Here is a 13,382-nt window from a genome sequence, read left to right as displayed (position 1 = left end):
GGGCTCCTGTGCTGTAGGGCTGTCTCCGGTGCTGCGGGGGGCTCTGGCGACATTTTGTGAAAGACCAGAGCCCCCCGGCAGTTCTTCCATGCGTTCCAGTATGACTAATTCCGGGAAAATGGCCGCCGGAATCTCGAGAGATGAGATCTCAGCGCTGAAATCTCATCTCCCGAGATTCCGGCGGCCATTTTCCCGGAGTCAGTCATACTGGAACTAACTCCGGGAAAATGGCCGCCGGAATCTCGAGAGATGAGATCTCAGCGCTGAAATCTCATCTCCCGAGATTCCGGCGGCCATTTTCCCGGAATAAGTCATACTGGAACGCATGGAAGAACTGCCGGGGGGCTCTGGTCTTTCACAATATGTCGCCAGAGCCCCCCGCAGCACCGGAGCCTTCAGCATCACCCGGGGCAGCAGCGGACAACCCCGGCAGTGGCGGCGGACGACAGCGGCGGCAGGCGGTAGCGGCGGCGGACACCCCCTCCTCCCAGCCTGTAATGGTAAGCGGTATATCCGCTTTGTTAGACGCACCCACATTTCCCCCCCAAATTTGGGGGAAATAAAGTGCGTCTTACAAAGCGGAAAATACGGTATATACTATGTATCTGCCCCACGTCATCGGCGTCTACGTGCACCATCATCAGCACTTCCACGTTCCTTACCACACGCCTTACACATTTTCTAATTGCTAGATCTTTTGAAACAAAGTTTATTTTGAATTTAAAAAAAATAAAATGGGTCACCTGCAGCAGTCAAATAAGTGTGTTTTTTAAATTTAATACCACTGTATTGTAACACAAAGAAAATAAAAGTGTGTGGATGACAAATTCAATGTAGAAAAAAAATGTAACACTTTTTTGAAGTGTTATATGCCACTGAAATTTAACAGAAAGCACGAAATACTCCATCGATGACAATATAATCAATTTTTTCACCACTCTCTCCCCCCCCCCCCCCCAAAAAAAAAAGAAAAAGTGGTCACGTGCAACAGCTATACAGTTAGGTCCATACTAAAAATGAACATTTTATTTAAAATTATTTAATCTGACCAATTACTTTTGGTCCCTTTAAAAACAGGGGTGGCACATGTTAAGGAGCGGAAACTCCTAAACTCTTCATCCAATTTTAATGTGGATACCCTCAAATGAAAGCTGAAAGTCTGAGCTTCACCTCCATCTGAATTGTTTTGTTTAAAATTCATTGTGGTAATGTCTATAACCAAAATTAGAAAAATGTTGCCTCTGTCCAAATATATATGGAACTAACTGTATGTTTAGCAACGGACTGCAATGCCCTAAGCTCTGTATTCTGCCATTATCCCAGCTCCTGCAACTGTCCCTATGCTAAATTCAGAATGTATTGAATACAAACAGCACAGCACAAGATTAGCTCTTAGGGCTCATACTCACCTGTGAGAAACTCGGATGAGTCTCGCACGTCAATACCCGGCGCTGCTGCTGGCACTCAGGAGTGGAGTGTGCGGCTGCACGCTCCGATCTGAGTGCCTGGTGCAGTGCCGGGTATTGACGTGCGAGACTCATCCGAGTTTCTCACAGGTGAGTATGATGGTTCAGCATCAGCACTAGGACTCTCTATACTGTGTACACACAGGCCTGAATAACAGCTTTCTCCCTCCAATCAGAACTGTCCCTGAGCTATGAAATGGCGTCAGGAAGCCAAGATTGGCGGCAGCAGCAGTTTTTTTTTTTTTTTTTTATAACCTCTGATAGAGGTCATGCTGCTACCCAATCACAGTAATGCCACTACCAAGATGGCTACAGCATTACAGTGACTGGCAGGAAATCCCTGCATGCTTATTGGCTTCGTAAAAGGCGCCAAACATGCGGATTCAAGCTTCAAATCCAAGCACCGCACCATTGTTCGACAAGTACCGAGCATATCCATGCATCCAGATACTCGAGTGATATCAGAGTGTCACCGAGCACGATTGTTCATCCCTACTGTAGACATGGATCACTTATAATCAGTTACATAGGTTGAAAAAAAGACCCAGGTCCATAAAGTTCAACTCTTTTGTACCAATTATACATTTTTTTTGTCACTAAATTATCTAAAACCCACAATGTTGTGTACTGAGGAAATCATCATGCCCTTTTTAAAAACGGTTATAGTGTCTGCCATTACTACCTCTTGTGGTCGGGCATTCCACAGTCTGACTGCTCTAACTGTAAAGAACCCTTTCCTGTTTAGCTGCCGAAATAGCCTTTCTTCCACCCGTAATGAGTGCCCCATGGTCCTTGGTAAGGTCTTTGGAAGGAATATTATTTAGTATATATTAATGCTATTTTAATTGAAGCTGGCCATACAAATAGGACCAAGTGACTCAAATGTGGCCGATTAGTAGTCCCTCCGATCATACGTGGGACCCATTAGGGTATGTGCACACGCTGTGGATCTGCAGCAGTTTCCCACGAGTTTACAGTTCAATGTAAACCTATGGGAAACAAAAATCGCAGTGCACATGCTGCGGAAAAAAAACGCGCGGAAACGCAGCGGTTAACATTTCTTAGCATGTCACTTCTTTCTGCGGATTCCGCAGCGGTTTTACACCTGCTCCAATAGTAAACCGCAGTTGTAAAACCGCAGTGAAATCCGCGATAAATCTGCAGTGGTTTTGCACTGCGGATTTATCAAATCTGCAGTGGACCATTATACGTGTGCACATAGGCTTACATGTGCAAGTTTAAGGACAAAGTACTCCCTGCAGCGACCTGCCCGCGTCCAGTCAGTGTATGACCTGCCATTCAGGCATACTATAACCTATATTCAAAATGCTGCACTTCACAGCACCAGTAAAATAGTAAAATAAGTGAGATTTCTGAACTCTCATGCACACGCTGCTTAATTTTTCCTTGTGGATTTTAACCAAAAAAAAAAAAAAAAGTACTTTTTTCCCCAAAATCTGCAGCATGTTAATTCTTTCAGCGTTTTTCATCCATTCAATTGAAAGTAAAAACACAGCCGAAACGCACGTAAAATGGCAGCTGTTTTCCTGCGAACACTTTGGCTTTTGTTGCAGAAAATTCTGCTGAAAATACTCAAAGTAAGCACATAGCCCAACAGGCACTATGACCAGTCTAAGGCCGCGTTCACACGTTGAGTATTTTACTTCAGTATTTGGAGAGTTTTTTTACCTCAGTATTTATAAGCCAAAACCAGGAGTGGGACAATCAGAGGAAAAGTATAATAGAAACACGTCACCACTTCTGTATTTATCACCCACTCCTGGTTTTGGCTACAAATACTGAGGTAAAATACTGATCAAATATAGAGCGTGGCCTTTGGTAATGTCACTCCCGGATGGCTAGCTTTTGCCATCATTGGCTCCCTTGGGTTAGGCTGGGTTCACATTACGTTATAGGCGTCCGTTAGACGGACTACGCTACACCGCGGCATAACGTAGTCCAGTAACGCCGCCATTAAGTCCTATGTCGGGCGTGCGCTAGCGATGTGCCGTCATTGAGTGACGGACCCTTGGACGCGGGCTGCAGCGTTTCCGGGTCAGTCACTGCTAGGGCAGATAGAGCATCTGCTAGCTCTATCTGCGCCGCTAGTAGCCCGTTAACGCATGTGTTGAACAGGCTGCTGTTAATGCAATGTGAACCCGGCCTTAATGAAGTCGCATAGATAACAAGAACAACAATTTCCTTACCTGAAGAACTGAAATAATCCAAACACATTCTCCAGTTTCATGTATGATAGCAGGGAACTTCTGAAAGTCTGCAATTAGTTATAGAGAATAAACCTCATCATTGTACAACAACAGTACCAACCTCATCTTCTGTAGAGAAAATCCCATATGGCAAATTCTGGATAGGAAAATCAGAGTCTGGGTCTACAGGGATGAAGGACATTGTGAGCAGAGACAGGAGAATGGCCCCAGATTGTGCGTGATCCTCAGCTCCAGATGTGTCAGGAGAGGGAGGCTCAGGACTTGTATACTTCCTCCTCCTCACTAACCAATCCTGCCTAGAGGAACTACTACACCCACCGGGATGTCACTAATGAAAACCAGGGTCAGGATGACTCAGCCCATTCCTGAGAGCAAAGTTCAAAGACTTTTCCCAAATTTGACAGCAGCTTTCTCTCCAGTGCAGTCTGCTCAGATGCAAGGCACAGACATCACCCTGGGCACAGTTATAGCCACGTTCAATGAAAGCTGAGGATTTACATGTAAGGACAGAAATGGCATTATATCAGATCCAAAATCTGTTCTCAAAAAAGGTTTCGGTTTCTGGCTTAAAAGTAGGTTTTATACGTGATGATCAGACAATCATATTAGATCACACTGTAATATCACAAGTTATCGCTAATAAGTATGAGGAATCGGTCACTAGAACCGCCAACCTCCTATCCTACAGTGTGAGGTTCATTGAAGGGGTATTTTCAAGTCTGGAAAGTATTCCTTATCCATGGGAGAGAATAGCTTCCTGATCTCTGGGAGTCCAACTGCCGGGACCCCCACCGATCCCGAGAACCAGGGCTCTTTCTTGTGTGAATGGAGCTGTGGTCAATCAGGATCACCTCTGCTCCATTCATTCTAAGCCAGGTCCACATTGCGTAGAAGCAGCCCGTTCAACGCATAGCGTTGACGGGCTACATTAACGCTATAGCCTACACGCGATCGCGTTATGCTATACCACTAGCACAGATGATTCATCTGTGCTAGCGGTGACTGAGCCACAGAACCTGCAGCCCGCATCCGAGGCTCCGTCACTGAATGACGGCACATCGCTAGCGCATGCCATAATGGCGATGCGACCGATAATAGGGGTTAATGGCAGCGTTAACGGACTGCATTAACGTAATGTGCCTTAGGCTTTGTGCACACACTGCGGATCTGCAGCAGATTGGCCGCTACGGATACACAGCAGTTTTCCATGAGTTTACAGTACCATGTAAATCTATGGAAAACAAAAACCGCAGTGCACATGCTGCGGAAAAACCTCACGGAAACACTGCGTTGTTTATTCCGCAGCATGTCAATACTTTGTGCGGATTCAGCAGCGGTTTACACCTGCTCCTCAATAGGAATCCGCACAAAAACTGCGGTAATTCCGCAGTGCGGATTTCACAAAATCAGTGAGGAAAAATCCGCACACCATTCCGCGTGTGCACATACCCTTAAGCCGGTTTTCACACATCCTGATATTTCCTGTAACAGGAAAACACAGTCCAGAAGATGTCAATGTCCGTGTGTGTAATATTTGCGGCACACGAGTGGCATCCGTGTGCCCCATCACTACAACACGGACGGGCGCCAGGGAAGAAGCGGTACAGTTAGCACTGTTCCCTGGCGCCGGGTGCTGAAGACGGCTCTCATCATTCTCCCCTGCTCTGCCAGCGATCAGCGCGAGAAGGGGAGAATGATGAGAGTTGTATTCAAGTGAGAACAATGACAGCAGGCAGCAGCTAATGGGACAATTACTCCCATCAGCTTACACCTGCTGCCACTAATAAGTGACAGCAGGAGTGGCTGATGGAGGTATTCATCACCCGCCGCCTGCACTATAAATTAATTAAAATCCCGAGGTGGGTTCCCCTGTATTTTCTTTGAGGCTATGTGCACACGTTGTGGATTTTGCTGCGGATTCACAACAGTTTTCCATGCGTTGGACAGCACCATGTAAACCTATGGAAAACAAAATCCGCAGTGCACATGCTGCGAGAAAAAATGTGCGGAAACACTGCATTGTTTATTACGCAGCATGTCAATTCTTTGTGCGGATTCCTCAGTGGTTTACACCTGCTCCATAATAGGAATCCGCACAAAAACCGCGGTAATTCCGCAGTGCGGATTTCCCAAAATCAGTGCGGAAACATCTGCACATCTTTCCGCAACGTGTGCACGTACGCTAACCAGCCAGGCAAAACTCACAGCTGTCACTGTAATTAGTGGCAGCAGGTGCAGGCTGATGGAAGTAATAGTCCCATCAGTCGCCACCTGCGGTCATTATTCTTACTTGAATACAGCTTTCATCATTCTCCCCTGCTCGCGCAGATCGCCGGCAGAGCAGCGGAGAATGAGGAGAGCCGTATTCAGGCCCCAGAGAACAGCGCTTACTGTAACTCTTCTTTCCTGGCGCCGGTGCGTGTCACACGGATGACATCCCAGTGTGTCAATGGAGTGCACGTGTGCGGGACGTTTAGTGGCCAGTGCTGACTGTAAAAAACAGACGTCAGTGTGTTTTGCCCACAGACACACGGTCTGTGGAAACACACTGACATGTGCTGACCCATTCATTTGGGTTTGTGTCAGTGTCTCTGGTACGTGTGAAAACTGTCACCACACGTACCGGAGACATGGACGTGTCAAAGAGGCCTTGATGGGAGTCCTGAAGGCCAGTCGAGTACATCACTCAGCCGTCTCCAGCGGTCTCATTAAGGCCGGTTTCACACGTCACTGGCTCCGGTACGTGGTGACAGTTTCCTCACGTACTGGAGACACTGACTCACGTAGACACATTAAAATCAATGTGTCTCTGCACATGCCAGCGTGTTTTCCCGGACCGTGTGTCCGTTTGGAAAACACGGAGACATGTCAGTGTTCGTGGGAGCGCACGTATTTTTGGGGACAAGGATCTTTATTTTAAACACCCAAAAAAAAAAAAAAAAGATTTTTCATATCTTCTCTCCAGCGAACGATGCTGGAGAGAAGAAATGAATGGCGGTTTCAGCACCAGATGCAGGGGACAGTGCTTAACTGTAGCGCTGTCTCCTGCACGGTGCGTGTGGTACCCAGTCGGCACACGGGCAGCACACGGATGCCGCACGTGAGCACACGGACATGGATAATTCCGGTACTGGAATTATCTGGACGTGTGAGACTGGCCTAACACTGAATGGTAGTTCACACGGTAGAGGTCAGACCCCCAGGAATCGGCAAGTTATCCAGTACCCCGTGAATGGAAGCTAGCTTCCAAACTTGACCATAGTCTTTTAAATACCCCTCAGCGCTTGTGGGATTGTTCCTCGCCTCCTTCCAATATTCATCAATTATGTCATGTCCCCTAAAAGTTGCAAACATCTATTATAATATATATATATATATACACACACACGTGCTCAGACCAGCATTACAATGCTGTGGCAAATCGGTGACGTTGGCACCACAGGTCGTGCAGCCACAGATCGCACTGTGCAGCTGCTACATCAAAGGATAATGCACGTGAATGGGGTTGCATGCGACCCCTTTAGCTACTGCGACAAGCAAGTCGTAAAAAATCAAACTGATTTTCAACTTTTAACAACTTGCTTGTTGTGGTCAAATTAAGGGTCGCAAAGATTATGCAGCGATATAGCAGCTGAACATAGTGATCTTTAATGTGACAGGGCCAGAGCCGTTGTTTAAGCCTAGGTTAAAGCCTTTGAGGTTCCAATGTTTAGTTTCTGCTTTAGGCCGGAGTCACACTACAGCGAGATACGGCCGAGTCTCGCAGGTTAAAAACAAGCTCTGGCGCCAGCACTCAGGAGCGGAGCGTGCAGCTCCATGTATTGCTATGCGTCCGCACGCTCCGCTCCGGAGTGCCGGTGCCAGAGCTTGGTTTTAACCTGTGAGACTCGTCCGTATCTCGCGGTGTGTGATCCCGGCCTTATAAAGCACTTTTACTCTGCAGCTCATTGTACGAGCCAGGACTAGTCGGGTAGGACCCAGACTAGTCCTCACTAGACCCCTCTCATCATGTCCCCCCTGACATTGACATATTCCATACAATCTCCTTCATGATTGAATTGCTGGAAATCTTGTGCACAAAGTGCCAGTAGCCCTACCATGAAATGGATTAAATAAGGGCTGTCAATCACACCCAATGTAATGGTAGGATCACAGGCATGTCGTCTGACAGCACAATACGTACGGCAGCCTGCCATGGAGTATGATTAGAGGACTAGTCCAGGGGGAGGCACTTGTCTAGTCATGGCTCATTGACATGCAACAAGCTGCAGAATAAAAGAGCTTTTATAAAACACAGAAACCTTAGATTGTAACTTCTAAAGCCGCATTGTAACACTGCAATCAGCAACTATGGTTTTTTCCAGTGGTTATGGGACCTGACAGGTTCCTTTTAAATAAATGTTTATTTGTGCATTATGGAAATCACAATTTGGGTGGTGCAGGCTTTATCAGTACTCAGCTTCATCTCCTCCCTCCTGCCCCCAGCATTGAGATTGACAGCCGGTGGCTTATCCCATCTCCGACCCTCGAGTGACAGGTCTGAGTGCTTCGGAAATAACCTGTCAGCCAATAGGAGCGGGCTGCCTCAGACTGCATAGCCCCCGACTGGCTGCAGCGTTTAGAGTGGGGCTAGGGCTACAAAGCAACATTTGTCACCCTTCTCAAAATAAAAGTCACGCGACAAAAACATTAGCACAACTTACTGTCACAACTATTTTAGAGCTGTGTTTTTGCTGTAAAATAAAGCAGACAAGTCTACGTTACGCCAGCGAGCCACATCTGACAGAAGATCCAACTCATTCGGAAACATTTGCAACTCTGTCGCAGTCGCAATGGGGCAGCACCGATCATTAGATGCGATGCCGCAATACATCACTACGATTGCAATGTCAGTGTGTAGCCCCTGCCACAAACATACACAGCTGGAATGCCGCAGTCGCCTCCGATTCAGGGCGCCCGTGGTATACGCTGCATGGATCAGATGGCAGGTTCCCGTTAAAGCTCATTCTGGGATAGATTTGCCAGTGCTCCAATCCACACCACAGTCAGGGGATGTATACCGGATGCACACAGATCATACTGTTAGATCTGGTTACTCATTCAATGTATGGGTGCAATCTCATTTTTGTATGTTCATGAACTTTCATAGATCAGCAATCCTATATGCCTGTGAATGATACACGTGCCCATCATTAACACTGTGTATTATAGCTTGTGATGTGGCAGGAAGATTTCCCACAACCACAAAGTGCAATGATTGGTGCCAAGACCTCCGCCTTAAAGGGTTATTGCCATCTCAGTCCATTATGGCAAGTCCACAAGATTTGGCTGGGGCATCAGAGAAGTAAAAAGAATCATGCTCACTGCCTGCCAGTGCTGGGGTCCTGGGCTCAAACCCCCCCCCCCCAAAGGACATCTGCAAGGAGTTTGTACTTTGTTCCCGTATTTGTGTGGATTTCCTCCGGTTTCTCCAGATTCCACATTCCAAAAACATACTGATAGGGAATCTAGACTGTGAGCCCTGATGGAGACAGTGATGATAATGACTGTAAAGCACTATGGAATTAATGGTGCTATATAGTAAAATAAATAAATCTGCGCCCTGTAATGCATTAGGTGCTTGTGACCGCTCCGACATTTGTTTTATTACATACAGTAGTTGAAAGAAGATGGTTGTGGCTTTCTTTTCCTTCTGCATAAAAGTTTGCCTTGAAACCCGCTTCAACTAACGTCCAAATTCTTTTATTTAGAACCTTTTTTTTTTTTTGGCTTTCGCCACACCTAAAACGTCAATACAAATTAATATGAAGGGTCCACAATTCATCCAATCCAGAGAGTAAAAAGGCCACAGCGCTGGAGGAGTACTGCATCCTTCCCCAAAATGTATCTGGGACTTTCCGGTAGAGGCCACCTGAAACCACTTCATGCGTCCCAACGTCACAAGACTGCCGCGGCCCCATTCTTTCTCAAGACTATGGTGGTCCCTGAGCCCAGTGGATGGACCCCCTGCAACAGTATAAAGAAGAGAAAAATAATAGCATATGCGTGCGATATGCCATCACTCTATACAATGAGGATAAACCTTTAACACCTATTTATTTAGGCTAATTTCTTTCATTTCAGTGAGCACATTGATGGACCTTTTTTTTTTTTTAAAGTAGACATCAAAAATCACATTAAAAGACAGGAGCTAAGACCTTACAGGGGTCTGCCCCACAAACAAAAGTTGATTTTAATCAATAGATCTTGGAATAATAATAATTTCCACAATTGGATGTGTATAAATAAAATGTTCCTGTGCTGAGATAATCTTATAAATGTGCCCCTGCTGTGTAATGGCTGTCTGACCGTACAGGAACATGGTCTGATCATACCACATCTCCTGGGTAGGAGTGAGGGTGGGGAGTATACAGCCATTACAGCACGTGATCACAAATGCTTTTTTTTCTTTGAAGTAAAACATTGATTAAAAACAGGAAAGGAAATGTTTTACCTCAATAAAAGAATCAGCCAAGACCCAATGCTGCCCTGCCTGTAGGATCAGCCAAGACCCAATGCTGCCCTGCCTGTAGAATCAGCCAAGACCCAATGCTGCCCTGCCTGTAGAATCAGCCAAGACCCAATGCTGCCCTGCCTGTAGGATCAGCCAAGACCCAATGCTGCCCTGCCTGTAGGATCAGCCAAGACCCAATGCTGCCCTGCCTGTAGAATCAGCCAAGACCCAATGCTGCCCTGCCTGTAGGATCAGCCAAGACCCAATGCTGCCCTGCCTGTAGGATCAGCCAAGACCCAATGCTGCCCTGCCTGTAGAATCAGCCAAGACCCAATGCTGCCCTGCCTGTAGAATCAGCCAAGACCCAATGCTGCCCTGCCTGTAGAATCAGCCAAGACCCAATGCTGCCCTGCCTGTAGAATCAGCCAAGACACAATGCTGCCCTGCCTGTAGAATCAGCCAAGACACAATGCTGCCCTGCCTGTAGAATCAGCCAAGACACAATGCTGCCCTGCCTGTAGAATCAGCCAAGACACAATGCTGTCCTGCCTGTAGAATCAGCCAAGACACAATGCTGCCCTGCCTGTAGGATCAGCCAAGACACAATGCTGTCCTGCCTGTAGAATCAGCCAAGACACAATGCTGTCCTGCCTGTAGAATCAGCCAAGACACAATGCTGCCCTGCCTGTAGAATCAGCCAAGACCCAATGCTGCCCTGCCTGTAGGATCAGCCAAGACACAATGCTGCCCTGCCTGTAGAATCAGCCAAGACACAATGCTGTCCTGCCTGTAGAATCAGCCAAGACACAATGCTGCCCTGCCTGTAGAATCAGCCAAGACCCAATGCTGCCCTGCCTGTAGAATCAGCCAAGACCCAATGCTGTCCTGCCTGTAGGATCAGCCAAGACCCAATGCTGCCCTGCCTGTAGAATCAGCCAAGACACAATGCTGTCCTGCCTGTAGAATCAGCCAAGACCCAATGCTGCCCTGCCTGTAGAATCAGCCAAGACACAATGCTGCCCTGCCTGTAGAATCAGCCAAGACCCAATGCTGTCCTGCCTGTAGAATCAGCCAAGACACAATGCTGCCCTGCCTGTAGAATCAGCCAAGACACAATGCTGTCCTGCCTGTAGAATCAGCTAAGACACAATGCTGTCCTGCCTGTAGACTCCTTTTCTCACCCCCGTCCCAGGAGTTTTGCTGTGATCAGACCGTGTTCCTGCACGGACAGTACATTTATAACATTATCTCAGCACAGGTCTTCTTCGCCCCACATCTGGCCGATATGCACGTTCTTACAGTATATTTAAAGGGTTAGTTCAGTTGCGCTCACTTTCTAATGAGTTGAGCAGGGCAGATGACATCATGTCTACGGCTACCGACCAGGACATAGAATCATGGAATGTTAGAGTTGTAAGGGACCTCCAGGGTCATCGTGTCCACCCCCTGCTCAATGCAGGATTCACCAAACCATCTGAGACCGATATCGGTCCGGCCCATGGTTGAAGGTTTCCATTGAACAGAGGCTGATCATGATCAGCAGATCTTCTCTCCGTATATGTGACATCTGTGGAAAAGCAGAAGTGAGCGGAGCAGGACAGCCTTCTAACACTATAGCAAAGTACAGAAGGCTGTGCATCGATTTATAGCAGGTCACTGCAAAAAAAAAAAAAAAAAAAGGATTTTTTGTTTTTTTGGAAGAAGTTCCTATTGAGGGAATTCACTGTGGCCATTGCTGGGTGTATACAGTTAGGGCCAGAAATATTTGGACAGTGACACAAGTTTTGTTATTTTAGCTGTTTACAAAAACATGTTCAGAAATACAATTATATATGTAATATGGGCTGAAAGTGCACACTCCCAGCTGCAATATGATAGTTTCCACATCCAAATCGGAGAAAGGGTTTAGGAATCATAGCTCTGTAATGCATAGCGTCCTCTTTCAAGGGACCAAAAGTAATTGGACAATGGACTCTAAGGGCTGCAATTAACTCTGAAGGCGTCTCCCTCGTTAACCTGTAATCAATGAAGTAGCTAAAAGGTCAGGGGTGGATTCCAGGTGTGTGGTTTTGCATTTGGAAGCTGTTGCTGTGAGCAGACAACATGCGGTCAAAGGAACTCTCAATTGAGGTGAAGCAGAACATCCTGAGGCTGAAAAAAAAGAAAAAATCCATCAGAGAGATAGCAGACATGCTTGGAGTAGCAAAATCAACAGTTGGGTACATTCTGAGAAAAAAGGAATTGACTGGTGAGCTTGGGAACTCAAAAAGGCCTGGGCGTCCACGGATGACAACAGTGGTGGATGATCGCCGCATACTTAATTTGGTGAAGAAGAACCCGTTCACAACATCAACTGAAGTCCAGAACACTCTCAGTGAAGTAGGTGTATCTGTCTCTAAGTCAACAGTAAAGAGAAGACTCCATGACAGTAAATACAAAGGGTTCACATCTAGATGCAAACTATTCATCAATACCAAAAATAGACAGGCCAGAGTTAAATTTGCAGAAAAACACCTCAAGAAGCCAGCTCAGTTCTGGAAAAGTATTCTATGGACAGATGAGACAAAGATCAACCTGTACCAGAATGATGGGAAGAAAAAAGTTTGGAGAAGAAAGGGAACGGCACATGATCCAAGGCACACCACATCCTCTGTAAAACATGGTGGAGGCAACGTGATGGCATGGGCATGCATGGCTTTGAATGGCACTGGGTCACTTGTGTTTATTGATGACATAAGAGCAGACAAGAGTAGCCGGATGAATTCTGAAGTGTACCGGGATATACTTTCAGCCCAGATTCAGCCAAATGCTGCAAAGTTGATTGGACGGCGCTTCATAGTACAGATGGACAATGACCCAAAGCATACAGCCAAAGCTACCCAGGAGTTCATGAGTGCCAAAAAGTGGAACATTCTGCAATGGCCAAGTCAATCTCCAGATCTAAACCCAATTGAGCATGCATTTCACTTGCTCAAATCCAGACTTAAGACGGAAAGACCCACAAACAAGCAAGACCTGAAGGCTGCGGCTGTAAAGGCCTGGCAAAGCATTAAGAAGGAGGAAACCCAGCGTTTGGTGATGTCCATGGGTTCCAGACTTAAGGCAGTGATTTCCTCCAAAGGATTTGCAACAAAATATTGAAAATAAAAATATTTAGTTTGGGTTATGTTTATTTGTCCAATTACTTTTGACCTC

General features: G+C 46.5%; 1 protein-coding gene across 2 annotated transcripts in view; it reads right to left on the bottom strand.

Moving 5' to 3' along the window:
• The window catches only part of FAH (fumarylacetoacetate hydrolase), an 85,131-nt gene extending 81,178 nt beyond the window's left edge, over positions 1 to 3,953 (bottom strand). Inside the window, exon 1 of one of the 2 annotated variants that reach the window (XM_069766485.1) lies at positions 3,795 to 3,953. In XM_069766485.1, the coding sequence (XP_069622586.1) occupies positions 3,795 to 3,875 (81 nt within the window). In that variant the 5' untranslated portion in view covers positions 3,876 to 3,953. Of the gene's footprint in view, positions 1 to 3,673; positions 3,695 to 3,794 lie in introns of those variants that run through there. The other variant, XM_069766486.1, reaches the window with a different exon arrangement.
• Positions 3,954 to 13,382: the final 9,429 nt, after the last annotated feature.

Source organism: Ranitomeya imitator, chromosome 4 (genome assembly GCF_032444005.1).
Source record: "Ranitomeya imitator isolate aRanImi1 chromosome 4, aRanImi1.pri, whole genome shotgun sequence".
NCBI classification, from domain to species: Eukaryota; Metazoa; Chordata; class Amphibia; order Anura; family Dendrobatidae; genus Ranitomeya; species Ranitomeya imitator.
Note: the sequence above shows the minus strand (reverse complement) of the source record. Positions and strands in the feature narration are given on the sequence as shown.